Here is a 27,374-nt window from a genome sequence, read left to right as displayed (position 1 = left end):
ATCAAATCCGGTGTCATCGTCTAGGTGACATAACTCCTGAGTAAATGCATTCTAATAGGAAAGTTGGAAAAGAAGGAAAACAGGATTTGTTTTGATTCTCAGCAAGGTAGCCGTTCATGCTTAAGAACAGCGCTGCAGGACTTAATGTGGCAGGATGGATTAAAAGTTTTAAAGTTTCACTCATGCTTACGTTTGCTTACATTGTTACCTCGGGGCTGGTGGGGCTGCTTCTGCTTTTAGAGTGGGAAATCCAAGTAGAGTAGATCACTCCAGATGAAAATTCTGAAACACCATTTGTTTGGGTCGAGCAGGGTTTTTTACCAGTCCCTTCATGTATCACTTGGATTTACCTCAGATAACAAAAGGATGAAGCCAGATGACTTTATCAAAGCCTGCAGGGGAAGGAGGCAGCTGTGAACTGCTGGGTCCATCAAATGTTTCACTTTGACAAAAGGGTGACTCTTGCTTGTGACTGTTACGCTTTAAATTTGTTTTCAGAATAAAGTTTTGCTACAGAAACACCATCAGTTCAGGTTCTTTCAGTGTTGTTGCAGTTGCTGCTGTTTGCTAGTAGAGGCCTCCAACTCTGTGTGAACTTGTGTCGATGTGCTCGACAAGTGGGCCAAAACAAAAGCAGCACTATAGTGACCTTATCACACCGACCTCTGTTATCCACTGACTCTGTTCTCTGTCAGCGTGGTGACAGAGGCTGTGACAACAACTGCACCACCTCCTGAGCTCGCTCGTGAAGTGGCTGTCCAACAAAAACACACACAGATCGTGTCTAACAACTAGTTTATTCTGACGGAATAAAGGGAAAAGGTGTGGTTGTCAAGTCTTAAATCTGTTTCTGCTTTATAACACATAAATAGATTAAACTTTTGTGTCTTTTGTATCCAAGCTTTGAGGTTACAAACTTACAAAAGATTTCATTATAATTGTGGAGTTTTTTATTAATGGTTATGTTATGTTTAAATCTAAATATCTGTGTTTGTGTGATGCAGTTTTCAGTATTTGTCTGGCTTAGAAAGATGTTAAAGTGATATAGGAGTTCAGATTTTGATGAGTTTTGATTATTTTGGCAATTAAAAATCCAAGATACCCAAAGTCCAGAAGGCAAAACAGACAGAAGTCTGACAAGGAGCTCAGTGAACTAATAATAGACACACAGAGAGCAACAGACAATCTGATGAGGACAAAGGGAAACGCAGAACTATATGTATGTATATGTAGGCATGATTGGAGATGAGATACGTGTGGGAACATACACAAACAGATGAAATTCATGCGGACGGGAGCAATAATAGGATGTAAAACCAAAACAAGGCACGAGAAAACTTTCAAACTAAAGCATAACCCAAAGACTTACATGCAGACATGAAGAAACACAACAAATATAGCACAGACCACGAGTCTGTAGGGGAGCTGATACAAATGCTTTCTGTCAATGAGTAGATGTGCGCAGAAATACAGTTTTCCTGCATGGTAACAAACTGGTCATGGAGATTATTCTATTCTATTGTATTGGCCACCAAGGAGCTGACAGTATGGTAAAGCCTGTACAGAGTACAACACTACGACAGACACTGTGAACTCACAAATCCAGCTGCTGTAACGTTACTGTAATTTAACAATAAACCTGCAGTTTATCAGAGAGCTGCCTTTCAGAAGTTTGATGCTTTGCTTCCGTGTAGAGTTTCTCTTGAAGGAAAAGTAGTGAAAGAAAGTAAAGTAATGTTCAAGAGACACAATTAACCTCAGCTCTGGGAATCTAAACCTGAATGAATATAACAGGGGGCCAAGATCGAGGAGGGGGTACACAGTGAGTCCTGCTTTTCTCAGTTAAATAAATTACACCAGACCACAAGCCGAGGCTGCCAAATGAAAACTGGCCTGATGTTGGCACACAGATGACACAGGGCTGACATGATTACTTTATATTTTCCAGCAGCTCCCCTAATTAAGAGCGCTTTAAAGGGACTCGAACCCGAGGACAGATTGGCAGCCTGCGCTGGGCATCTGCCGTTGCATTCAAAGAGCCTGTTGGTAAGAAGAAGTCTTTTGCAGAGGAGGATTCAAATGATTTATTCCCATGTTATTACTGGAAACTCTAGCAAAACTGAGGTTTAAGATCTGCTGACATAATTATAAGATTGAGTTGCAGAGTACGAGGTCAAATGAAGACAATTTAACTGCCTGAGAAAAGCAGACAAAAGAAACAGACTTTGCAAAGGTGCAACTTCTACAGTTCAGGAACTCTGCACCCGGTTGCATCAATCTCACAGATAGCAAACAGCCTAGAGCTCAATCAGCAAAATTCAGACTTCCCAAGATTTCTGCAAGGCCTCAACCCTCCACTCTCCCTCACTAGATCATCCTTTTGTCATGCAACTCCCCCGAGATCCGTCAGCTGCATTTGAGCTGCCAAGAGTTTTCCACTTAAGCACTTTTTTTTCCAGTGTGGGGGTTCTGCTTTTGTGCCAGGGTACCATCTTTTACCGTATACTGAGGCTTTACAGCAGCCAGAGTGAAATGTGTTGATGTAGGCGTTGCATAACATTAATAATGTGGCAGAACTGACAACTACCGCAAAATCTGTGGGTGTGTTTTTAAGCTGTTCTTCTGACACTAAAGTTTTGGGTGGGGCACTGTAGATTTTTAAGGGTCTCTGCCCTCCCCCCCTACACCAACACCCACCCAACATGAGGCATGGCATCAACTGCAGAGTGTGTGCCAGGCTCGTCGCGGTCGAAGCGACCCTGCGAGCCAAGACGATAACCCAGATGCAAGGGATTATGGGTTTTATATTCAGTTTACAGTAACTCTGGTGTAATGTGAGGGTGGGATGGGGAGCTGGGGGAGAGGGGGCTGTGGCTGCGGTCGATGTGTCACACCGAGGTTTCTGTCAGTTTCTGCCCTCCAGCAGTTTTCATACATTTGTTATTGCAGGAGCTGAACTGTAAATTTGCAGCGCTGCAGCTTTCGTCTCCTGTGGAGGGTATTTTGTGATACTCGCGATGATCACAATCAGAGGGCGATCATTTAAACCTCCTTAAGACTGCGACACACACCGCAGCTTTATTGGCCAACTTTTAAGTGTAATGGTGCACAGCAGCCCTTTAATCATGTGCAGTGCGATCAACATGTTGCCAGGAAACATTTGACTTGATGTTTATGCTTTTGGTCTTCGTGTCTTTGTCTTTTGCTGGAGGTTTGGCCAGTTTATAATTCTCAAAAATTGACTTTTTAATGTCAAAGGCCTTTAAAGGGCTTGCATTTAGCCACAGGCTCCCGTAAGTAAGAATTTTTCTCTATGAGCTCAGTTTGTGGAGATTTTGACTTTTGTTCTTTCTGTGCGAGCAGACAAAGAGCTGGGGAAGAAAGTCTGATACAGCACTAATGACTGTTCATTTCTGCTCACTCATTGTTCTAATGGCATTATAATGGAGTTTAACCACTCCTTATCCCTCCCTTTGGGAACCACTGGTTGATTAAATCACTCCCTAAACTTCAGCTGTATGTAGATGCATCAGCTACGCTGTGCTTACTTTCAAGCTGTCCACCAGTGCAGGGACTTACTGTCTCATTCGAGCTGCAATCAGTTATCCAAGAGATTAGAAACACTCAGATAATTCATTATTTTTCTACTTTCTACTGTATTTCTACTTTCTACTGTTTCAGAAAAAAAGTAATAAAAAGCACCTGCCTTTACTTAAATGGGCTTCCAAGTTTTAGATTTAATTTCTGAAATAAAATTAATATTAATGTTTTCCAAAACTTTCTTAATTAAATGCATCTTTTTTTGGTATTATACAGCAACATGTAGTTAGACTTTTGATTTCTATTAAAAAAGTCTCCAGCATCGTCAGATGAGCCGGGTTTTATTAGTGATCTTATTGTGAACAGTTTTACATCGAACATTAAACTGTGGTGGGGATCTGCTTTTGATATTACTTACTTAGTACCTGGGTAGCATGAAACAAGACATAAATTACCTGCAGTTTGATTCATGCGACTCTGCCACACAAAAATGCATCCCGCCTGCAGGATTCATAACTCTGCAGGGAAAGTCGGGAAGACAGCCTTCAGTATTTCACCGAGCTGCTTTCCTTTTGTAGCCTCGTGGACTTTTGTCAAGCGCTTTAAAATATTGTTCAGGATAGAGTCATTTAAAGTTTTTATGCTATTGATTTGAAGTGTGGAAAACCAGGAGAACCCAGACACAGCTTTAAAAAATAGAAAAAGTCTTGACATAGGAGGCATATTTTGTAGATTCTCTGTCTGAATCTGACATCACAGCACCCCGACAGCGTGTATTTGGCAGCTTTCTGTTCTCTTTGCTGCGGCCAGTCAGTTATATCATCAGCTTTTCTTATTTTTATTTTTTAAGTTGATTTTCCTTTCCTCTTTGACTTTCCCTTCCAGTGCCTGACTAATATTTTCTACCTCAGAGACAGAAATCTGGGGTTAGATGGAAATTGGCGTCATGTGCCTTGCTTCAGATGTCACTAGACTCTAGTATTAAACTTACTATTAATATTAGCACCGCTGCCTGTTGCCTTTACAGTGATGCAGGAACTCATTTAGAAGATGATTCACTCCCTTATTTGCTAAAATCCAGAGTGATTTAGACCGAGCGCCGTCATCAATCCTGAGATAGACTCACTGAGACCGTCTTCCTGTAAAGGTCATTCAGGCAAGTTGGAGTTATGTCTTAAAATTAAGCAGCTGATAGCAGTCATGTGAAGAAGTGCATGTAAAGTGTGTTCTTCTGTGGTCAGCTTTAGCTGCAACATTAAAGCTATCCACATGAAAACAGCTTTACCTTCTTTTACCTGCGTAACAAACAGAATAGCTTACATACATGCGTTTCATCCAGAAGCTACACAATAACATTACTGACAGACATATAACGCTGAGGACGCAGGGTCACGTGTTTGCTTCTTCAGCAATGTGTATTCTTTTATTAAAAGAGGAGAACGTTTTTTAAAAAGCAGTCGAAATCTTGCTGAAACACAGGCTGAAAAAATGTGCTCAAACATTTACAAGAAAAGCTCCCAAATGATGTGTTCATCATAAAATGATGAGCTGATTTCTGGTAAAATAGTCATTTTCTTGAACATTTCTAAGTTTTTTCTATTTAATTTTCAGTTTGTTCTCATAAATTTCTGACTTTAATCTAAAACATTCAGATTTTCTGGTAGTTCCACATTTTTTTTAAATCTTACCTTAACCTCCTAAGACCGTACATCTTTCACGGCATACATTTTTAATTTCTCTTTGCTATTTGGGCTGATTATAGAACAGTGGCAGTATAATGTCAGTGGATATCAGGCCCTTGTAGAGCAAAATTTAGTATCTTGGTCCAGACAACCCAAACTGTGATGTCCACATATGTGGATTCCAGGTCCTAGAAGGTTAAACAACCTTAATAGGCCAGTTTTGCTTTTACATTCAGGAGCTGATAAATTAAAATCGATTAATATATCATCGATGTGACCAGGTGTGACTAGGTTTTTACAGTTTTGCATACTTTAGGAGTTTAAACAACAGAAGACACAAAAGTAGGCTGATTTCACAAGCCAATCGAACCCAAAAAGAGTAAAATAAGCTCATTTCTAAACCACACAGAATGCATGAGAACCTCACCAGGTTATAGTCCAGAACATGCTGAACTGGGTCCTAAATTTTGCAACATTTTCTCTAATAATTGTTGTAAAAAGGTGTAAATTGCTTCATAAATGTCACGAGAACAAAGAAAAAAGGGTTTCTCACAAACCCGCTTAGTGTGTCCCCTCCAGTGCTAGCCCCTTCACTGTCATTACTCTTTATTATCTTGTCAGTCTGATGGGAATATTACCTTAATAAAATGGCTTTGTTGCATGAAGTCAAATGAAAATTATTTTAGGGTTGTCAGCACTTACAGATCCTGAAGGGCCTGTGATTGAAACTGAATATGGTAATAACATGAGTACAAATGTCTGGTGAGATTAATATAAAAGCAGTGCATCTGTTTTCATTTGGGCTCTGTTTTCTCTGAAGCCCCTGTGCGGTGGTGGAAGAAGCATTGCTTGGACTTCTAACAGCATTCTGCAGTCGGTGCAACGCGTGTGTGCACGAGCGGGACGCTGTTGACAGTGTGAGTGAAGAGAGGCCGCGCGAATTAACAAAATATCCTCGGATTCTAAAAATACTTCAGCTTATGGGACTCATTTGATGTGTAATGTCTCCAGACATGTGTGTGTGTGTGTGTGTGTGAGCGTACGCTCGTGTATGGCACTTTGCTTATTTTCTACTGTTTAAAGAGCCACATGAAAGTTTCCCTACGCTCAGTAAGATTGTCTGTTTTTTTCATCACAAACACAACCAGAAATATGTTGGCGCAGTCGCTACTATTATGGGTTTTTTTACTGATCCTGGTCCAGATTTTACATTATGTGTCCAGTGGATTTGAACTGTGGAGGTGTGTACACATTACTGCCAGCTGGCTGTAAGCTCAATGCATCAAATAGGAGTGGAAAAAGGTTTAGGATACATAAAGCACGCTTTTGTGCTGCAGCCAAACTTGTCCAAGTGAAAAGGTTCAGGACTGCAGTCTGGAAGAAGCTCAAGGAAAATAATGGTTGCTGAATGTAATGGAGTAAAGGCCATTATGTGAGGAGGAGGAGGAGGAGGAGAGAAGAAGAGTCAGTCTGTCCACTGGTCAAGTGGAGGTGCTTTCTCTAAAAGCACCTGCCGTTCTTTGTTGCACTAAAACAAGCAGGGTTGCCTCCCTGAAGACCTCCAGATGATGATACTACCACCTGGAGCTCTAGGCGTCTCCCTGCTCCACCTTTCCACTGTAGGTAACTTCAACATGCAACGCAAACAGCGAGCGACTTCCAAACAGCCCCATCTGCGCTCATTACTCGCTCTTTCTCACTGTTTAAGAATTCCCATGCGGTTTGAAGCTTTTCTCTAATGAAGCACAATTAAAATGAAAAGAAGGTAATGAAAAATATTTACCCCCAGTCCAATGAAGTGCCTTGGGAAGTTGATGACTGCTCTTAATAAAAGCCATATGCCTGTTCTTATAAAATCCTGTTTTTGTGGCACACATTTCTTAGGCGTTGGCTGTTGTGCCAGTAAGTGAATTAACTCCTGACAGTGGGTAGGAGAGCAGTAAAAGGCAGTTTATCAGAAGCAGGAGATTCGTGCTGCAGTCGTCACCGTGCCAAATCTCCAGCAGAGATAACCAGTCGCTGGACTTTATGGAAAGGCGTTCATTGAACTGAGATGTTTATGCTGAAGCGCTTCGATAAACACGTCACATTATCTTTTTTCCTGGTCTTACGTTAGCATATAGAACAATTTGGTAAACATATCTGAGGTGGCTCTGACGGGAAATGAACAGCTGACCTTGGCAGTATTAGAGGCATGCATTATTCATCAAGCTGGAGGGAAATCTTTTTTTTTTTCGTTTCAGGAAACATCCCAAAATTTCCAAAGCGGTGACTTGAAATACAAACATGCACATGAAAAGTGAGCAAAACCACAAATAAGCGACATACAGAAGGCGGGATAGAAACTACAGCCAGCCACGAGGCCGAATCTGCAAATCAGAGTTTTTCCACTGGCTTCGAGTTTACATTATAAACCTTGACCAATGTTTTAGTTCCTTAAACTATGACAACAGATCTTTTCATGTGACAACATGTTAAAATATCCATTAAAAATCCAATCTGGGTTGAAAGTTGATACTCTTTTCCCAGTACCAGGACCAGCTTGCAGCTGTTATTCAAGCACAACCTCCTGCCACTTTTCAGAAGCGTCCTTGCAGTGCAGTGGATACAGCATTGCTGTGCTCTGTTTATTGTTCCATGTGTATTAGAGGTGACAGCTTTTAGAACAGCCCAGTAACCATATTTATCTGGTCATTGTTTCACAGCTGTCATTTATTCTCTAAATTAAAGTTTTGATTAAGTTGAAGTTTTAAAAAAAACGTAGTTTTTAATACGTCACTGTGGTCATGTTGTTGTTTTATCTTAACACTCTCCTAAGTGTCTTTGATCCTTCTGAGCCCACAGCTGTCTGTTCTGGCCTTGAAGTTGTTAAGGTGTGATTGTGGTTGTTGTATATTGTGTACAGTTATGTTAAGGTAGTGTCGTAGCTTTAACAGTTTATAGTCACCAGTCCAGTGCACGAGTACGTTTTATTGAGCTTGTTGTAAAACTTTGGATTTCTTTTAGCTGAAAGAACTGGTTGATCTCTACTTGCCTTTAAATGAGGACTCAGTGCAGGAGCACAGAGAAGCCTAAACCACAGAGAGATGCTGCAGCAGGTGTTAAAGGTGATGGTGCTGTGAAAACTTAGGGGTAAAAATAGGCCCACAGCCCCTTTTTTTGTCATTTTTTATTCTTATGCCAGCACTGAAGGGGTGATATTTTCAGAGTGAGTCCAATGTGCCGAAACGAGCAACAATAAATGGTTACGTTGCTGTGACGCACTTCATGTGACAGCTCTTCAGAACAAATTTTGATGTGACATAATGTTCCTAAAATTCTGGATGGGAATTCACGATTCCCATAGGAAAAATGACTTGATTAGTGGATGTGTACTCTGCCGAAGTCACTGGTGGTCATGCTACAGCTATTCACCAAGTTCAGCTTCTTGTCATGAAACTTTAAACAAACATGCACGACTCCCTCAGGATTTCAAAGGGTTTTGCAGACTATATACAACTCCTGAGAGTGATAGCAAGAACAGTGTGAGCAATCCAGAACAGGACTGAGGATGTGGAAAACATACTGCAACATGCATGAAAAGGAACGTCACGCTCTGTGCTTGCTGTGTGGACCGCCTCCAAGTTCTCAGGTTTAAGGTTGCAGAGAGGCCTGAGTGGATTATGAAATTTACATGTATGGATACAGCCGTGTTCTTGGAGAACATGGATTCACTTTCACAGCTTTAGTGACTTTAAGTGAGGTCTAATCACAAACAACAATGAAGAGATTTTGTCCACTAAGAATCTTAAGAAAGAAACTTCTTTCCACTCGTCAGAAATCTGAAATGTTTCCACATGAGCTGCTTGACTGAAAATACTCTCAGTCTGGGGTTGAAGTGTCACCGTCTCAACATATCAGAGAGCTCTCAACGGTAACATGCAGCTGATATGAGAAGCTGTGACCAAAATTCTGTCAGAGGGGAATTGTTGAGAAAACAGTGAGGACTGGACCGATGGCAACATAATGTCCTTGTTTCGTTATATTCCCACGATGCTTTCACCAGAAGGCTCACACAACCAGCCTTCTGAACTTGTGTTCAGGATATTTTTAGGGGGAAATCATCTTCCTTCGGCTCCTTGAGAGCCTGACAGGGTCGCCCGAGCCGAGGCGCGCTCTCTCGGGCTGATCTCTGATCGGATCCAGATGCTGCTGGAGTGTGGAAGGGGACAGCACAGGAGCGTGGAGGCTTCACGGCAGCACTGATTGATAGGGGTCAGGATCAAGTTAGGAGTCACATTTCCTGACTGTGATCCCTCTTTCTGTCTCATTTTCTTTCCTCCTAATGCTCTAACCATACCCAGCCATCGCGTCTGCTGTCACGGTGTCTCCCGACGCCTGTGTTTTATGCTCTCGGCTGAGACGGCACAGAGCTCAGCGGGCAGCGTTACGCTCAAGTCTGGCACTTTGCCTCACCTCTGCTGAGCTTTAATGAAGTCTTTTACTTTCATTTAACTAGAATTTGTGGGTGCCCCAAACCAGTCTTTCAATGAATCTTTCCATCCTCCAAACTGTGAAGTGTTAATAATAGCAAAGCAAAAACAAAACAACGAGTGTAAAACTCCAGCTGTAGAATATTTTCCACAGTGTGATTGAACAGAAGAGGTTTAAAGCTCAGATTTGTCACTGTTGCTTGTTCCATCAGCCAGTCACATATGTAACATATGTCCACTGTAAGTCTCTGCTTCTCCTTCCCTTCAGGACCATGCCGACCCTGCAGAGCTCTGCCGTCCTGCTGCTTTTTAGCATCCTGATTGGACTGAGCTGCTCTCTGGACCCAAGAGACCCCAATGTGTGCAGCACGTGGGAGAGGTGAGGCCTGCTTAAACACACAAACAAACAACTGTCACTGCTATGATACAATGTAATCATCATACATTGCATATATGAAAAAATGCAATTTACTAAATTTAAAAGTTAAAGTGGTCAGACGAGACACAAAAACAGCCAAATAAAAAGAACATTGGTGTTATTTATGGTACCTCCTCTGTGGAGGCTCAAAGTCAACTTTCTAATTAAATTTCAGCATCACTTTTATTGCTATAGTCATTTGTGTTTAGGATAAAACTATTTGGGTGACTAACAGACCAATCAAATGCAAGAAAACAGAGTTCAGTCAGACAATTTACTGTAAAACAGATACATGACATGTCTTTACTAAACTGAGGCCACAGTTGTCACGGTCCGCTGTGACGGACCGAGTGGAAAGTGCGTGGAGGACTCAGGTGCAGACACGAGTGATAAGGAAGTGGACTTAAACAAAAGCGAGCCTTTTATTGTGGCTGATGAAAACACAGAAGCAAACCAGAATAAGGGCAGCACAAGAGCAATAACTAAACAGAAACCTAAACTGGGAATAAACTAAGGTAAGACTATGACTTGGAATATAATAGACCGGGCATGGAAACACGGAGGGTGGGAACACAGACGACGCGACACAGACTGTACGAAACACAGAGACTAAATACACATGAGGGAAGATCAGGGGAAGTGGATGCACACGGGGAACACAGGTGACACTGATAATCATAACAAGACACGGCAGGAGTGAACGTAACACTGATGGGAGATGGGCAAAGTAAAGCAGGAAGTACACAGAGGTTCAAACAGGAGGAGAGAGAGCACGGGGAGAACGCAGACATAACGGGCTGGGGAAAACATAGAATAAAGCACAAAGAGAGACGAGGGCTCATAAATACACAGAGGGGCACACAGGGGGTAAGAGTCACGAAGGGAAAACACATAAGGAACAACGTAACAGATCAACCCAGGAAGCATGGCCTAAATAAAGAACAAAATACAAAAATACATGAAAACTAAGAATACTGGGCCCACATGGCCCAGGACCATGACACCACCCCCCCCTAAAGGGCTGGCTCCCGACAGCCCAAACCCGAGAAACAAAACACAAGCGAAACAGAAAACACCCCACCCAGGGCGGGAGGCGGGGGACCAGGACGGAGGGAACAAAACGAACCAAAAACAAGGAGCACGAGAACAAAACTGAGTCCACAAATACACAAAAGAGTCCAGAACAGGAAGGCGAACGTCCAAAGAGGCCCGAAGGCCAACCCGAGAGGCGACAACACAAAAGTCCAGTCCAACCGTTCCGGAGGCCGGCCACGGGAAAGGTGGCCACGGCGACAGAACAGATCCGGAGGCCGACCGCGCGGAAGGCAGCGGCGGCGGCGAAGCAGTTCAGGGGGCCGACCGCGCGGAAGGCAGCGGCGGCGGCGAAGCAGTTCAGGGGGCCGACCGCGCGGAAGGCAGCGGCGGCGGCGAAGCAGTTCAGGGGGCCGGCAGTGCGCAAGGCGGCGGCTCTCCAGTGTCAGGCGTACTGGCCGAGGCCCGGTGGGCGCGGGACCAGACGCAGCACAGGCTGCAGCGGACGCAGCACAGGCTGCAGCGGATGAAGACTCTGAGGCTGCAGCGGACGAAGACTCTGAGGCTGCAGCAGACGCAGCACAGGCTGAGGCTGCAGCAGACGCAGCACAGGCTGAGGCTGCAGCAGACGAAGGCTCTGAGGCTGCAGCAGACGAAGGCTCTGAGGCTGCAGCAGACGAAGGCTCTGAGGCTGCAGCAGACGAAGCACAGGCTGGAGCTGCAGCTGACGAAGCACAGGCTGGAGCTGCAGCTGACGAAGCACAGGCTGGAGCTGCAGCTGACGAAGCACAGGCTGGAGCTGCAGCTGACGAAGCACAGGCTGGACCAGGCGTAGCAGAAGGTGGCTGGATGGGCTCCTCGGGCCCTCCAGCAGACGAGGCGTGAGGCCGGACGGGCTCCTCGGGCCCTCCAGCTGAGACAGGAGGCTGAACGGGCCCCTCGGACCCTCCAGCGGAGACAGAAGGCTGAACGGGCCCCTCGGACCCTCCAGCTGACGAGGAAGGTTGCTGAACGGGCCCCTCGGACCCTCCAGCGGAGACAGGAGGCTGAACGGGCCCCTCGGACCCTCCAGCTGACGTGGCATGAGGCTGGTGCGGTTCTCCAGAACCCCCAGCTGACGAGGAAGGTTGCTGAACGGGCCCCTCGGACCCTCCAGCGGAGACAGGAGGCTGAACGGGCCCCTCGGACCCTCCAGCGGAGACAGGAGGCTGAACGGGCCCCTCGGACCCTCCAGCTGACGAGGCTTGAGGCTGAACGGGCCCCTCGGACCCTCCAGCGGAGACAGGTGGCTGAACAGGCTCCTCGGGCCCTCCAGCTGACGAGGCTTGAGGCTGAACGGGCCCCTCGGACCCTCCAGCGGAGACAGGTGGCTGGATGGGCTCCTCGGGCCCTCCAGCAGACGAGGCGTGAGGCTGAACGGGCCCCTCGGACCCTCCAGCGGAGACAGGTGGCTGAACAGGCCCCTCGGACCCTCCAGCGGAGACAGGTGGCTGAACAGGCCCCTCGGACCCTCCAGTGGAGACAGGTGGCTGAACAGGCCCCTCGGACCCTCCAGCGGGAACAGACGGCTGAGGTAGAAGGCAGTCTGAGGCGGAGAGAAAGCTCACGCCATTCCTAGCAGGCTCAGAAGCAACCTGTACTGCCGACGTGTGGACCCCTTTCGCCGTCTCATGAACCTGGGCTTCATGTGGTGCGACTAAGAGAGCAACGCTAGAAAAAGTCCCAGATTTTACAGAGTCAAAAACATGGTCTGTGATTTCGTTGCGTGCTCCTTCAAAGCAGTCACACACAGTTCCTTCAGCTCTGGAGCCCAGCTCCGTTATAGTCTCCGGCCCCGGCAAATCAATGCTCGTCTCACTCTGTTTCATAGAAGGGACGTGAGGCACGGAAACGCAGTCACTCACCGGAGTTAATGCGGTGCAACGGCGGCGCCGTTTAAACAAAAGCGAGCCTTTTATTGTGGCTGATGAAAACACAGAAGCAAACCAGAATAAGGGCAGCACAAGAGCAATAACTAAACAGAAACCTAAACTGGGAATAAACTAAGGTAAGACTATGACTTGGAATATAATAGACCGGGCATGGAAACACGGAGGGTGGGAACACAGACGACGCGACACAGACTGTACGAAACACAGAGACTAAATACACATGAGGGAAGATCAGGGGAAGTGGATGCACACGGGGAACACAGGTGACACTGATAATCATAACAAGACACGGCAGGAGTGAACGTAACACTGATGGGAGATGGGCAAAGTAAAGCAGGAAGTACACAGAGGTTCAAACAGGAGGAGAGAGAGCACGGGGAGAACGCAGACATAACGGGCTGGGGAAAACATAGAATAAAGCACAAAGAGAGACGAGGGCTCATAAATACACAGAGGGGCACACAGGGGGTAAGAGTCACGAAGGGAAAACACATAAGGAACAACGTAACAGATCAACCCAGGAAGCATGGCCTAAATAAAGAACAAAATACAAAAATACATGAAAACTAAGAATACTGGGCCCACATGGCCCAGGACCATGACAACAGTATGGCAGACATTTACAATGGCATCGAGTGTTGTTGATGTCATCTACACCCAGGGTGTGTGCTTCAATTCTGTCAATTCCATCTTTCTCACAGACTCTGTGGAAAAGTGCATCTAATAGCTATTTAGATAATTCAGACAGGACTGATGATGATGACGAACAGCACTGCCACTCATAAAAAATCTCCTGTGAGTGGGTGTAGTATTTACACTGTTTCTGCTGTTCTGCCTTACAGCTTCACCACCTCAGTAAAGGAGTCTTACTTGCATCCTTATGACCAAGTGGGAGAGGAGCCCTGCTCGGATCCACGGACTTCCTACAAATGCATGCGCCACAGGTAGCTGAAGCAGAATGACTCATTTCCTTCCTGACTTCCTCTTCCTGCCAGGGGATAGTCAAAACATAATGTGCGCCCTATGTTATTCTTTCAGGATCACCTACAAAACAGCCTACAGGCAGGCGGTGAAGACTGATTACCGCAAGAGATACCAGTGCTGTCCAGGCTACTACGAGAGTCGAGGCAAATGTGTCCGTAAGTAGCTGTGGAAACCTTTGCACTCTTTGCTCTTACTCGTGCATCAGTGTCATGTTACTAAGACAGAAAGGTGAGACAAATCGGTCTGGAGAACTTTTAACAGAGACCAAAACCGACATTAAAGTTCTCGCTACAAGAATGAAACAAGATAGATGTGAGTAATGATTACACTGTTACATTTTTCCTTATACTAAAGATGTACAGCCACAGCGATGCTACTCACTGGTTTCACTTAACAAGGCAGCAAAGTTTAAAGTTATTAGCTAAGTGGAGCAAGTTACATACAAGTGGAGCAGGTGCGATGCACGGACACAGTTATCTTCTAATTGGTGTCTCACAACAGGCTGATAAAAATACAAGGCTGTGTCATAGACAGACATTTATTAGATAATTCTATTTAAGTGTATTTTGTTGCACTTCTATTTAAAAACAGGAATACAGCGAACACTGTGCAGAGAACCTCACCAGACAGCTCTCAGGAAAACTGCAGTTCCTCTTGTGGCCACTTGTGACTGGTTTGAAAAACAGCCCAATCCCCTTTGACTTAAAAGGGGATTCCCTTAAAAGGGAAAAACTTAAAAGCATTAGAAATCATGTGAACAGCTGGTGTTAAAAACAGCATCCCCCCCCTCCCAACCCCCACCATAATAACAACCGTATTATTGGTTGTATAACTCGAGCTTTAGCCGGCACCCTGCAAGGCCTCATCTTCAAATTCAAGTCACTGAATCTATCGAGGATGAGAGATTAACAGAATTATCTGAAGGCACACAGCTTATTGTGCAGCTTATTGTGAGGCACAGCCTGTCCAGCAGGTTTCTCAGGGACAAGATAAGTGTCTGTGCATCTGTACAGGTTGTGGCTGCTGCTTTGCTCTGCCCTGTCATCCAAATATGTCACCTTTTGTCTTTAAAAAAAAGCTGACGTGGAAGCAGCCAAAATACTAATGTTAAGGCACTGAAACGAAGAGTACAAAAGGAAAAGCATTCTGACACTGGCTTATAGACAAAAACAACATCAACCAAGTCAGTCAGTACCAACACACTGATTAGTTTGCAAGCAATACTGTGCTACATTTGTGCACGCAGTAACTCATTCACATTACTCGAAGAAAGTGTTTTATTTCCTCTTTTTCCATGCAGTGTGCATCGTCAGTATGAGCAGCACGTGGCACACAAATAACCAAAATTGTAGGTTCACTACCCACTGGAGTTTCTCATCCTGCTGGCAGTAATTGCTGGAATTTTTCAGAAAAATATATTTGATGTGTTTTCATTCCAAGATTTCACATCATTTTAGGAACTTTTGTTACAATAGTTAAGCTTCTGTTGAGTTCAGACGTGCGGCACTGCTGCCTCTGCAGCTCAAAGCAAAGAATGCTCCATATCAGTGTCATCATTTGTATGAATTCAGCATTTGATCAGCTTGTTTTCATGTATCATGATGCAAAAATAAAGTATGTAAGCTCATTTTTTAAATAAGTAAGTATTCTATATCCTATATATTAATTTTTTCTACTCTAGTGATGGTGGCCTTAAAGTAAGAGGAGCTAAAGCAGCTTGTTGGTAGCGGATGAACTGACGGGCTGCACCGAGACCCATTAAAACCTGAATCATACAAAGATTCTTCAGTAAAGTCAGAGAGTAAAAATATGACGCTGGAAATGAGTATAATAAATTCATTAAAAAAATTACATTATAGAGTAGTGAAGCAATTTTACCAATCCATTTTTACAGCTTCATTTTAATTAAAGTTAAAACTTTCATCCACATTGATTTGATTTGTGCCTCAGGTATTGTATAATCATGTTGTCTTATAATTGCTGTACATCTAAATGACCCCAACTTAAATATACGTGGAAGTATTTGGTGCTCTTTTAAATGCCATCACAATTTGAACTGCAAAAACAAAACAACTTAACAGGTAAACTCATAATCTCATCATTATCTAATGTTCTGCTGAAAAACATGGTTCTTCTTGCTCATGAAGATGTTACTCAAGGTGTATGTACACCTAAACAGTGTGACACGCTCATCACCCACAGCAGCCTCTCCCACCAGGACAGTTTGCCCAACAATGTAATGTAAATTGCTCAGAACCAGCTTGAGGAACATGACAAAGATCCCAATATGCCAAATCTGCCTCCAACCTCTCAAGATCCCCGTCTGACTGAGCATCCAAGGAATAAACTGGTACAAACCCAATTTTCTGTGGCTTCACATTGCAAGCCACACGACTCAGAAATCCACCATCCATGCCCTGAAGGGGCAGAGTGGGTTTGTTGGTACAAGGGAGACACAATATTAACCCCACTTGTAGAAATAAGACTCTGTAGGTGGAAGTTTGAAGTTATCGGCTTTTTCACACAAAGGTGGGGCGCCTGAGTTTGTCAGTTTATATTAAAAAAGTATTTTTAATAATATAAAAGTTGTTCATGATACACTCAAAACAATAATTCTTTGCCCTCATGGACACAAAGCAATAAATGTGAGTGAAATAAAACTGAAATATATTAAATCAAGTAATTAATCATTAAGGAAAATATGATTTGAATGTATACAAATCAAGTCAATTTAATTTGACCAGATATCATTAAATGTAACATTTTCCATTGTACTTATGTAACAAAATGAAAAGTTAGTTAAAGTCAGCATTCTGGGTTAAAATATTTGTTTGAGTGTATTACCACCGATGAAGAGACCCAACTGTCATCATACAAGGACATGTTTCTATTGGTCCAGACTCAGTATGTCAGCTCTCTGGACATACTGATATAATGGAATTCAGGCACGAAACACATTGAATTTAAGACATGAGTAAATATTACATAAGGTTATAGTACTTCTTTATTAAGAAGTATTCTAATGCAAAGGGCTAAAATTTGCAAGAAAGCAGTAAATACGTGCACATTTAAACCCTGATCTGCAAAGCAATTCACCCATTGTGCATCACTTTGTAGCTGATGGTTAGTTAGTAACCAACTGATGTTGCAAAGGTGACGCTGTGTAGTGTATTTACCACAGTCAACAGTTTCTTCAGTCCTGTTGGCATTTGCTTCAATCACTTGCCTGAAACATGACGCAAGTTTAATCGGGAGCTTTGTGTCTCTCTCCACATGGCTGCTACTCTCTTCTTGGCTGGTTTAAACAATGTGACTGATCAGTGTCGTCGCATAGGTTGAAACTGTTGCAGCTGTCAGCAGCGCACTGACACTCTCTTATTGCTTACAAACAGCAGCGACAGATATAAATAACACGAAACCACTCGTGAGGCTGCATGGTTTGAGGAAATTCTACAGTAGCTTCACAGACCTTCCCATTCATCGCTGGATGATCTTAGGAGTAAAGTATGATAATAAGAAGGCTTGCGTGCTTTGTGCTTGAAAAACTGACATTTTGTAGACGGATGCTTGTCGCCCAGCAGAGATAATATGCGTTTACGGTTGCCTATTGTGTGCCACCTTTAGCCCAACCTCTGATTTTCATGACTGACACGAGAAAGGCCAGAACGGAACCAGATGAGCGTGTTTTGAGCTTTGTAATTGAAATATCCTCCATCGACGTGTCATCTATAGCTCTGAACCCAGTTTCTGTACAATGTAGTGTTTTTTTTCTAAATATATATAATTACCTATAATTATGTTTACCTTGTTCGTTTGATGACATGTTAGATCCCCAAGTTTCCCTCCCCCAGTATCCGCACGCCTTCAATTAAAGGGGAAAAAGTAATCAGTAAAATTACTGTTTATTGAGTTTGAATTGAAAGAAAAACGTGCATTCGCAGCACGTTGCTGTCAGCAGAGAAAACGCTTTTGTAACAAAAAAATTAAAGAGATTTGTAGTCTCCAGTCATAAATGCATGTTTGAATTCACTTAATTAACAGCAGAGCCGTTTATGATGTTGGCTTGCGCACAGCTGAGAGACTCTTTTTACAAGGAAGCTCCTTGACAGTCTGAATGGCATCTTAACGCTGGAGCTTTCAATTGCATGGTTGAGCCCAGCTGTCGAGCTGGCAGCTCGTGCGCCGCTTACGATGGGTGGAATACATTTACAGGGAAATAATACAGTTGAATAGATTTTGATTGTATAAACAACTCGGATTTGTTGCTTTGAAATCTATTTCATGGTGTTTAATGATTAAAAGAACAAAATCATGCCGACATGAAGCATAATTAGTAACTCTGGAATCTTACAAAAAATGGAAATGGAAAAAGCTTAGCTGCAAGGATTAATCAATCAATGAACCAAGCAGTAGAAAATCAATTTGTCATTTTTGTGATGATTTGTTGCACTTCTGTTTTGTATCATTGCAAACTGAATATCTTTGGAGCTGCACAGAAGACGTCTGAAGATGTCGTCCCAGCTTCTAGAAAGTCATCTGTTATTTTTTATTTGTTTTACTTTAAAGAGATTTTGCAGACTTTTACACAATGATTCCACAAAATAATCTGCAGTTTAATTGTTTTCTTTTCTTCAGCTTGTTTCTTGCAGTCTTCAGTGGCAGACAGTGACTCTGACTCAAACTTGATTTGAGTGAAAGTGAGTTTGTTCTTTCAAAGCCAGGAAAAAGCTTTTTGCTGCCATTGATTACGACAACGTCTTATTCACATATCACTGCCATGTCTCTGTAAACCGGACTCATCACAGCGCATCAAGTCTAACTTTTAAACCAATAACTCATCGCCGTGTCCTGTAGTCTGCTGTTGGCCGGCCATCTCGCTCTTGAGTCATGGGTATGTTTTTATTTACGAGGCCATGCTGGACAAACTACCCTCATATCTTCGGAGTGATTTCATGGAGTTCATCGTCCAATCATAATCTCCCAAGACACATCTCCCGCTGCCTGTTCCAGCGTATGAAGAGAAAACAGTATGTTTGGTACTGCAGCCAGTATGAGTTTGCAGAAACAAATTGAGTTAAATATGTGGTATCCTTTAGGTAAAAGGCTTAACTAACCTGGACTGTATATAAAAGACGGACATAGGTAATGCAACATCACCAACTGGTTAATGGACTCTGGTTTTAAAGCCTTGAGTTGGTCATTTTGATCATCACCACCTCGGTTTATTGAAACCAAGCATGATAACAAGGGATACTTCTTTTTTTTTTTTCTTTTTTTTTGCCTGTCCCGTTTGGCTCTTTTGCCATCAGAATTGTTGTCTAAAGGCAAAGAAAGATGCCCAACGGATTTACTTTACCAAATTGACCATCCCAGCCTTGCCATAATGGTCCATTTGATTCACCTTTTATTGTTTATTTTATTTTCACTTACTGAATATGGGACAGACTTGACTGGGGGAAAGAAGGGGAGAAAGAAAGAGGGAAAGAGAAACAGCTGAGAAGAGGGACGGGGGAGAAGGGCAAAAACCAAAAACCAACAGAACGGGCAGAGAAAAAAAAATGCATATATCAATCACCTGGATCACCTGCTGAGAAAGAAAAAAGAAAACAAGCAGAAGAGAACAAGAGTAATAGAATAAACAGCATCACAATGATATATGGGAATATGACAGTAAATACTAAATATTAAACATTATTGTGCAGCACATAAGATCAACAGAACACAGTGTGCTTTGAGGTAGGAGCCAAAAAGGGTGTAGTTTGTGGGTGTGATCACCCGTGTGTACACCTGTGAGCATGGACGCGCTTGTTTTTTGTTTTTTTAAAAGGTTCCTTCATGTAATAATCTGCTAGAGGGTGTGGGGGGGGCCACAGCCCCGTCCTCCAGGGCATGAAGCAGGTATGGAGGAGATCAAAACTCCAGACATCCAGAGGCCCCCAGAACACAAGAGACCAAGGAAGACCAACAGAGGGGCAGCCGCGCCACTGTCCCAGAAAGAGCTGAGGAGAGTCCCAGATGAGGGCTCACTCAGCAGCCGCGGAGCAGAAGCCAGGGGGAGTTGCAGTGACGCGCCCGTGAGCTCCGCCGGCAGCCAGCTGCGCCTGAGTGACCGAGCCCCAGGCCGAGAGGCCGGGGGCACCCCACCTCCGAAGTGGCCCGAGCGAGCCCCAGGCTCCAGGCCCCGATAAGCGGCCGCCAAGGAGTGAGCCGGTGTGTACCTGGACGCCCATCCCCGGACACAAACAACCACCAACGCACCGATGTCTGAGGGGGTCCGCCACTGGCAGGGGAAGTGGTGGTAGGGGGAGATAGGCCTCCATACCTTGGAGGGCCTAAGATGTCCCCAGAGAGGTGGCGTCTGATACCCAACCTGACATATAGACACAGACATACAGGCACACACAGATACAAACATCCATTCCCACCCTCATGCTCTCATATGCACTTACTCCACACTCAACCAACGTGGAGACAGACATAAAGAGACGCTGTACACACGATCACACTCCCCAAGCGTACTCTAAGCCCCGGGTCTAGGTACCCTTGCCCCTGGAGGGGGGGAACTGCACCCAGACCCAGGTGGTGTTACCCTTTTCCCTGCGGTGGGGGGAGGCAGACCGCCCCGACTCCGCAGCAGCAGGGAGGCCCCACACTCCAGACCGCAGTCGGACGGCCAACTCCTCCTCCTAGCCCCCCCGCTCCAGCAGGTCGCAGAGAACGGGGGTGAGAGAAGACTCCAAACCTCCCTCCACCCGCTCATTGTAGTGTTGATGCATGTGTGTTCTAAGGTGCATTTAAAACCCAGGAGGGCTTGGAGCTACCTGCCAAGGAGCAGCAGGTAAGCGCATGGGGATACTTCTACCAAGGATACCTTGGCTGAGCTATGATGTGAAGGGATTTTGCAGTGATACCAGACTGACTGAAAAAAGCAACATATCAGACTATTAATTAAATAAATGGTTGTTTGCATGTGAATGGCTTCAGTCTGTACCATAAAGAAAGATATGTTTTTAGATTTTTTTAGGATCAGTTGTTTTGCAGTGATTTGAAAGGTTAAGTTGGAAGGTAACTTATAGGTCTATAATTTTTAAAATAAACCCCAAACCTTCAGTTTAGTTCAGTTTTATTTATATAAAGCCAGTTCACAACAATGGTCACCTTAAGGTGCTGTATATTGTCGGTAAAGCTCCTACAGAATTAGAAAGAAAACCTCAACAATCAGACAGTTTCATAGTGCAACACTTGGCCACTGTGGGAAAGAAGAACTCCCTCTCCACAGGAAGAGGCTTCCAGCAGAACCATGCTCAGGGAGGGGCAGCCATCTGCCACCACTGGTTGACATAAAGAGACAGGAAAGAACACACACGGTTGTCAGAAGATAAAATCTGATGATATCCAGTAGTAATATAAACACATGGAGAATGAAATAGGTGTGGAGAAGAAAAACCTAGTGCGTCATGGGAAGTCACTGGGCATGGCTGAATGGATGGCAGCATAACTACGGGATGGTCTAGGGTCATTATATCCAACCCTAACTATATGCTTTATCAAACATGGAAAGTTTGAAGGCTATTCTTTAGAAGGCAGACTCTCAGAGAGGGCGTTTGTCTCCTGAAACCAAACCCGGAGCTGATAGCTGAGCGCTCTGCCTCCCATTCCACTTTTAGAAATTCTTGGAAACACAAGCAGTCTGAGAGTGAAGTGTTGGGCTGATACATGGGTCTTTAAGATACGATGGGGCCTATTGTATGTGACGAGATGGATTTGAAATTTACAATAAAATGCAGAAGTCAAACCTGCCGCTGAGACCATAATCTGGTGTTTAGTGAGCGTCATTTTCTCTCATTTATAAACGGACTACTTCCTGCACCAGACTGATCACCCCTTGCTTGCAGATAGAAAGAATGCAGGTTTATGCATTGCTTTTTAAAAACTGCGCATGTCAATTTTTCATACACACACCTGTCTTTTAGTAAGTCTTCATTTTCTTTGTGCCCTCATACTTTGTAACCTGGTTTTTACAACAGTTTTATTTGCGTGCCTGATGTTGGATCGTCCTGATTGAAAGCACTTGGCGGGTCTCTCTGGAAAAAGAGGTCACCAGCCTCAGTGGAACCTGGTTAAATAAAAAACTACTGTGCTTTTGTGACATTATCCAATTTTCTGGCCAAAAGCTTGAGATAACGTAAACATTAAAGCTTCTTTAAAACCCTGACCCTTCTCCACAAATCTGTTTCTAATTCTGTTCCTTCTCACCAACAGCTCGCTGCACTAAGGAGTGCGTCCACGGCCGGTGTGTCGCTCCAGATCGCTGCCAGTGCGAGGGAGGCTGGCGAGGAGATGACTGCTCCAGCGGTATGAATCAGCCTTCCTCTCGCTTACAGACATTTCCTCACTCTCGTCTCTTCTCTCATTTGCTGTTTCTCCTGTTGCTTTCGTCTCTTTCCCTTTCCCTTCAGCTCCACAGAAAAAAATACACTTCACATTCACAACAGGAAATGAGCAATGGCCATTAGTCAAGTGGCTGATCTTCACATACACCTCTCCATCACACACTGAAGCCTCTCCAATGGAAACAGCAAGGGAGCATTACCGCATGCACAGCAGTGACTCATTTATATCAGACTCAGTCCAGAAACCAGTTTACTAGTCCACAAGGAGGCTGAGCTGAACCTCCAACGTTCGTTCACGGTTACTGACAAAAAAAGAAGAAGCAATGTCAAGTCAGCTTTTCTTAAAAAAGCAGACATGTGCTGTCAAAATAAAAGGAATAAAACAATCACTACCTACAAACACAAGCAGTGAAGAGGTGGTAAGATAAGTCCTGTTTCATGCACAGAAAGGAGTCCATAAAGAAGAGTTAAGGCTGATCCTGCTGCACTTTTTGGCTCCTGTTACAGAACTGAAGTCAGCAGAAATGGTTATATAACCACTGAGAGTCGTGAATCTAACCCTGTTTGCCTTTTTTGAAATCTTTTTAAATTTGATCATCCAAACAGTGGAGTGTGAACTCAGAGCTGCATTTTTAAGGGGCTCCTGTTTCCCCCGTTTTCCACTATATTCAGGCCCATTTCATCGCACTCAGCTGGGTCAACAGTACACAGCCCCCCCTCTTCTGTTTTCCCCCATTCGTTTGCAGAGAGCAGGAATTAGCTTTAGCGGGTAGCGGTTGATGCCTTGACAGTGGGATGATGGGAAGAGGAAATGGAAAATGTTACCCCACTCTCCTTCTTTTGCATGGCTCACTTCTCTCTGTCTCTTCTTACACCTCCCTGCTACCCTAACCCACACTTTAAGTTTCTTCTTTTCTTTTCTCCTCTTCCACTCCTTTTTCTTCTTGGCTCCTGTAATGGAGTCTTTCTTGGCAAAATATGACCCCACACTTCCTGGATGCCTGTGTGTTGAGCTAGTTAGCTGTGGGAAAGAGGAGAGGGGCCTAATGTTTTCATACTGAAAACATTCTGAATATAGAGACTAGATTTAGAAGGGGACATGGCTCAGCGTGACAAAAAAATAGAGGAGGGGGTTGGGATGAAATGGACAAACAGGCAATGAAGCCTCTGGTATTCCTCACGGATAGATTTTCTAGCTCCCAGCAGGTTTTTCAGGGACCCTGAAGGGTGAATTCCAAAAATCACCAGTGAGTGCTGCTTGTTAGGTGATCAGGAGATTATGTGGACTTTGGATGCAAGCAAAACCCAAGGCGCTGCTTGGACAATACACACGGGAAAAGGAAGAATGTTCCCATCGTGTCTGTCTGCATTCTTCATAAAGGACACTGAACACATGCCAGCTCTGAAGCGTGCAGCAGTTAGTGGCTTTACTTGCATGCAGTAATGCAGATTCCAGTTTGAATCACAGTAGTGGTCAAATTAATGACTCGTCCTGTGGCTAAATAGTCATATCTTCAACTCAGAAGGGAGGAGGATTTTCTGTTTAACTTTATTTAGAAATTCTTTTTTACAAGATTAACTATTTTTAATGCTGTACATACGCAGGGACAGAACGCCAATGAAACTGAAATATCAATAAGAACTCAAATTAATTTATAATTTAAGCTTGTTTTGTAGTTTTACTGCCACAAGTTGAGTAGCAAGGTTTGTTTTATAGGATCATTCATGTGTATGTATGCAAGTGTGAGGTGCATAAGAGCCGTGTGATCCCGTGAAAATCCATATTTAAGGTTTGCAATTTAGGATAATGTCACTTTGATTAAAAAAAACTGTATATATATATATATGGCTGCTTCCTTTTATTGGTCACCACAGGGGCTCATCTGCTTCCATCTCACCCTATTATTAGCATCCTCTTATGTAACACCAAGTCTCTCCATGTCCTCCTTCACTACATCCATGACTCTGTGGTCTTCCTTTTTTCCTCCTGCCTGGAAGCTCTGTCTTTATTATGCTTTGTCCAGTATATCCACTCTCTCCTCTGCACTTGTTCAAACTGTCTGTCTAACACCAGTCTTTTCTAATCTTGTCCATCCTGGTCACTCACCTCCAGCTCGGCCTCCTGTTTTTCTGTCAGCGCCACCATCCCCAAACCAAACATCACAGCAGGTCTCACTGCCATCTTGGAAACCTTCTCTTTCACTCTTGCAGCTGTCCTTCTGTCACACATCACCCCTGACACTCAGCTCCATCCTGCCTGCACTGTCTTCTTCATTTTTCTTGTGGACTGTCTGTTTTTTGGGTGGTTGATCCTAGATTTTTAAACTCAACCACCTTTACCAGCTCTCCTCCGTACCAACTTCATCCCAGCCTCCCCCGCCACACTTTTATTCTGTAGGATAAATTTCTCTAATCAAAGTTGAGAAAATGTATTTCTCAGATATTTCATAGTTCAAAATTGAAGGCCATCATTTCTGCATGTGTTACTGTGATAACCTATCAGGCACAGGGCAGGTTCACAGATGCAAACAATTAGAAAGGAAAATGGGCCTTCAATGCTCCCTTGACATCAACGTTTGGCCAATTTTGACTCTATTATAATGATTAAATCAGTGCTGGACATAGGTTGGCTAAAGTACGTGAAACAAACAGATGTGAATAATTAACTGATGAAGGACTCAGCCAGCTGGGAGCTCAGAAATCACATCTCCAATGAGGGAGTGATGATAAGATTTGTTTGATAGCATTTGATTCTTGTTATGTGTCATATTATGAACCGATTCATTATCATATTTGTGTGGAGAAGAGCCTGCTAACTCTCAAACTCGTAACACTGAGTAGAAACGGAATAAAAATGCTTCCATGTGAATCAGGTAAGCAGAGGCTCTACTGCCTACTACTAATGGCTCAGTTTGAAGTCATTGTTTTGCAATGTGCAGCTGTTGGAAAACTATGCCAGCTCTGATAAACGGAGGTGATAGTCTTGGAGTCATGTAATTCTCATGGAAATCGAGAGCTGGTTCCCAACTGGAAGCAGTACTTGATTCTAATCCATTGTTGTACTGCAAACTGTTGTCAGCAAATATCCAGTTGTGGACATCTACAGTTGCAAAATTACTAGACATAAATCTAAAGCATCCGTATCCAAACATAGTTTTTTAGATGTGTTTAAGGACATACAGAATCATGTTTTGGATAATTCTATTGGCCGCTGCAGGTTTGGCAGAGACTTGGTGGTGCGAACATTTAGAGTAACGGAGCCCTGTTTGGGCCTTTTGGCTGTTCTGTTTCCACTGAAACCATGTGTCTCATGATGTGATGCAGCAATACTGCAACAGCTTGACTGTTCAGTTCAGTTTAAAAAAAAGTGAGACAATTTAATAAGTTGTATTGTCGGTTATAACATCCAACTACTGTATTTGGCAAATGTTAGTGTTTGATATTACAGCAGCCTGCACTCACTGTTCTTTCACACCAAAGCAAAGAAACATTTTCACATGCTATGATTACATGGAAGCTGGGGAAATCCATATTTGTGCAAATTAAGACATGTCAACATGAGCAAAACATTTGCTGCATGTATGTCCTGAAAACCCTTACGCTAGGAGGGCAGTAAAGAGAGAGCAGAAAAAGAGAGGGTTCGGAGACAAGTGAGCAAAGTCATAGCAACTAATGTTAACATGTGAAAATATGTTTCCATAACTTGATTTAAGCTGTACTGGGTTCCCAATGCGACTGCATTCATGTGGAGGAGGATGTGATTACATGAAAGAAAGCTTTTTCTGAGTTTTCATAATCAGCGTTGAGCAAGACTCAGCAGTTTTGGGGGAAGCTCAGACATGCCTTAAATGGTGACTGCGCTTGTTTTCTCTCATGGCAAGAACTCAGAAAGAGGTCCTACAGGCTGGTTTCTGCAGTAAGAGCATGCACAAACATGCAACAGATGAAACAGTTTCCTGCAACAGAAACAAGGCCAATGTCTCCACTGAAGACATTTTTCTTTTTCTTTGAGCGAATGCAGCTGATACAGTAGCAGCACTATCAGACCACTGCATGTTTGATACCTCTTATACAGCTATATCAAGAATAAATTGTCCATATCCGATATTGAAAGCCCAAGTAACAAGCATGGCAAAAGGGATTTATAATCATTGTATCGAAAGTTTAAATTCACATATATCCAGATTACTTATCCTCTTGAAAATCAATTTCCACAGTAAGACTAATAAAAATGGGATTATAGCTTCCTGTTCACGTCCACTCTGGTAAATTTCATCCACTCACTCAAACAACTGCTGGTTGTATCAGCAGTCAGCTCTCAGAGCCCTTCAGTAAATCTGCCCTGGTGCCCTGGAGAATGTCTGTGTAAACATAATCGCTGCTCCAGCTGAGTTTCTCGTTACTCAACGTGACATACTGCCTTCTCCAATGCCCACACAGAGAACAAGTGAAGTTCTTTTAAACAAAAGAGGCTTCGAGTAAGTGCAATAAACTCTACAGTCTGTGGCAGCGCGATTTGCTCCACGACAAATTTGGCTGTACATGCTGAGAGTAACAGTCAATGCAGTTCCTTGTATTTTTCTAAGCCGTGCTCGGGCGTATGTTCAACACCGGCAAAGGTGGGAGTGAGACACGTACACGCATGGAGTGTAGCTCACAGAGCAGAGGATGATTCACTGCAGGTCAGCGTGAAATTGTTGGAAACACTTTTAGCTCTGGAGAAGATAACCGACTCCCATCCATCAGTTACGTCAGTGTTATTGGATATCACGTTTTCTCCGATGTCCAAGATAGTCGAGGTAATTGATGAGAAATTTTAAGAATGCACCCATGACCAATCTGGGTTCTCTCCATGGACTAAGATCTCTTCATCATGAACTGAAATCCAAACCTTGTGTGAATTTCCTCTGCGTACAAGCCTC

The 27,374-nt window shown here is 43.7% G+C and overlaps 1 protein-coding gene across 1 annotated transcript in view; it reads left to right on the top strand.

Annotated features, from left to right (window-relative positions):
* Positions 1–27,374, top strand: part of pear1 (platelet endothelial aggregation receptor 1) — a 61,620-nt gene that overhangs the window by 14,292 nt on the left and 19,954 nt on the right. Inside the window, exons 2-5 of the mRNA XM_085366698.1 lie at positions 9,963–10,073; positions 13,918–14,019; positions 14,114–14,214; positions 22,322–22,414. Coding sequence (XP_085222824.1) covers positions 9,963–10,073; positions 13,918–14,019; positions 14,114–14,214; positions 22,322–22,414 — 407 coding nt within the window. The remainder of the gene's footprint in view (positions 1–9,962; positions 10,074–13,917; positions 14,020–14,113; positions 14,215–22,321; positions 22,415–27,374) is intronic.

This window comes from Diplotaxodon limnothrissa, linkage group LG11 (assembly GCF_057381915.1).
Source record: "Diplotaxodon limnothrissa isolate DT_005_m linkage group LG11, D_limnothrissa_male_GT1.1, whole genome shotgun sequence".
NCBI lineage: Eukaryota > Metazoa > Chordata > Actinopteri > Cichliformes > Cichlidae > Diplotaxodon > Diplotaxodon limnothrissa.
Note: the sequence above shows the minus strand (reverse complement) of the source record. Positions and strands in the feature narration are given on the sequence as shown.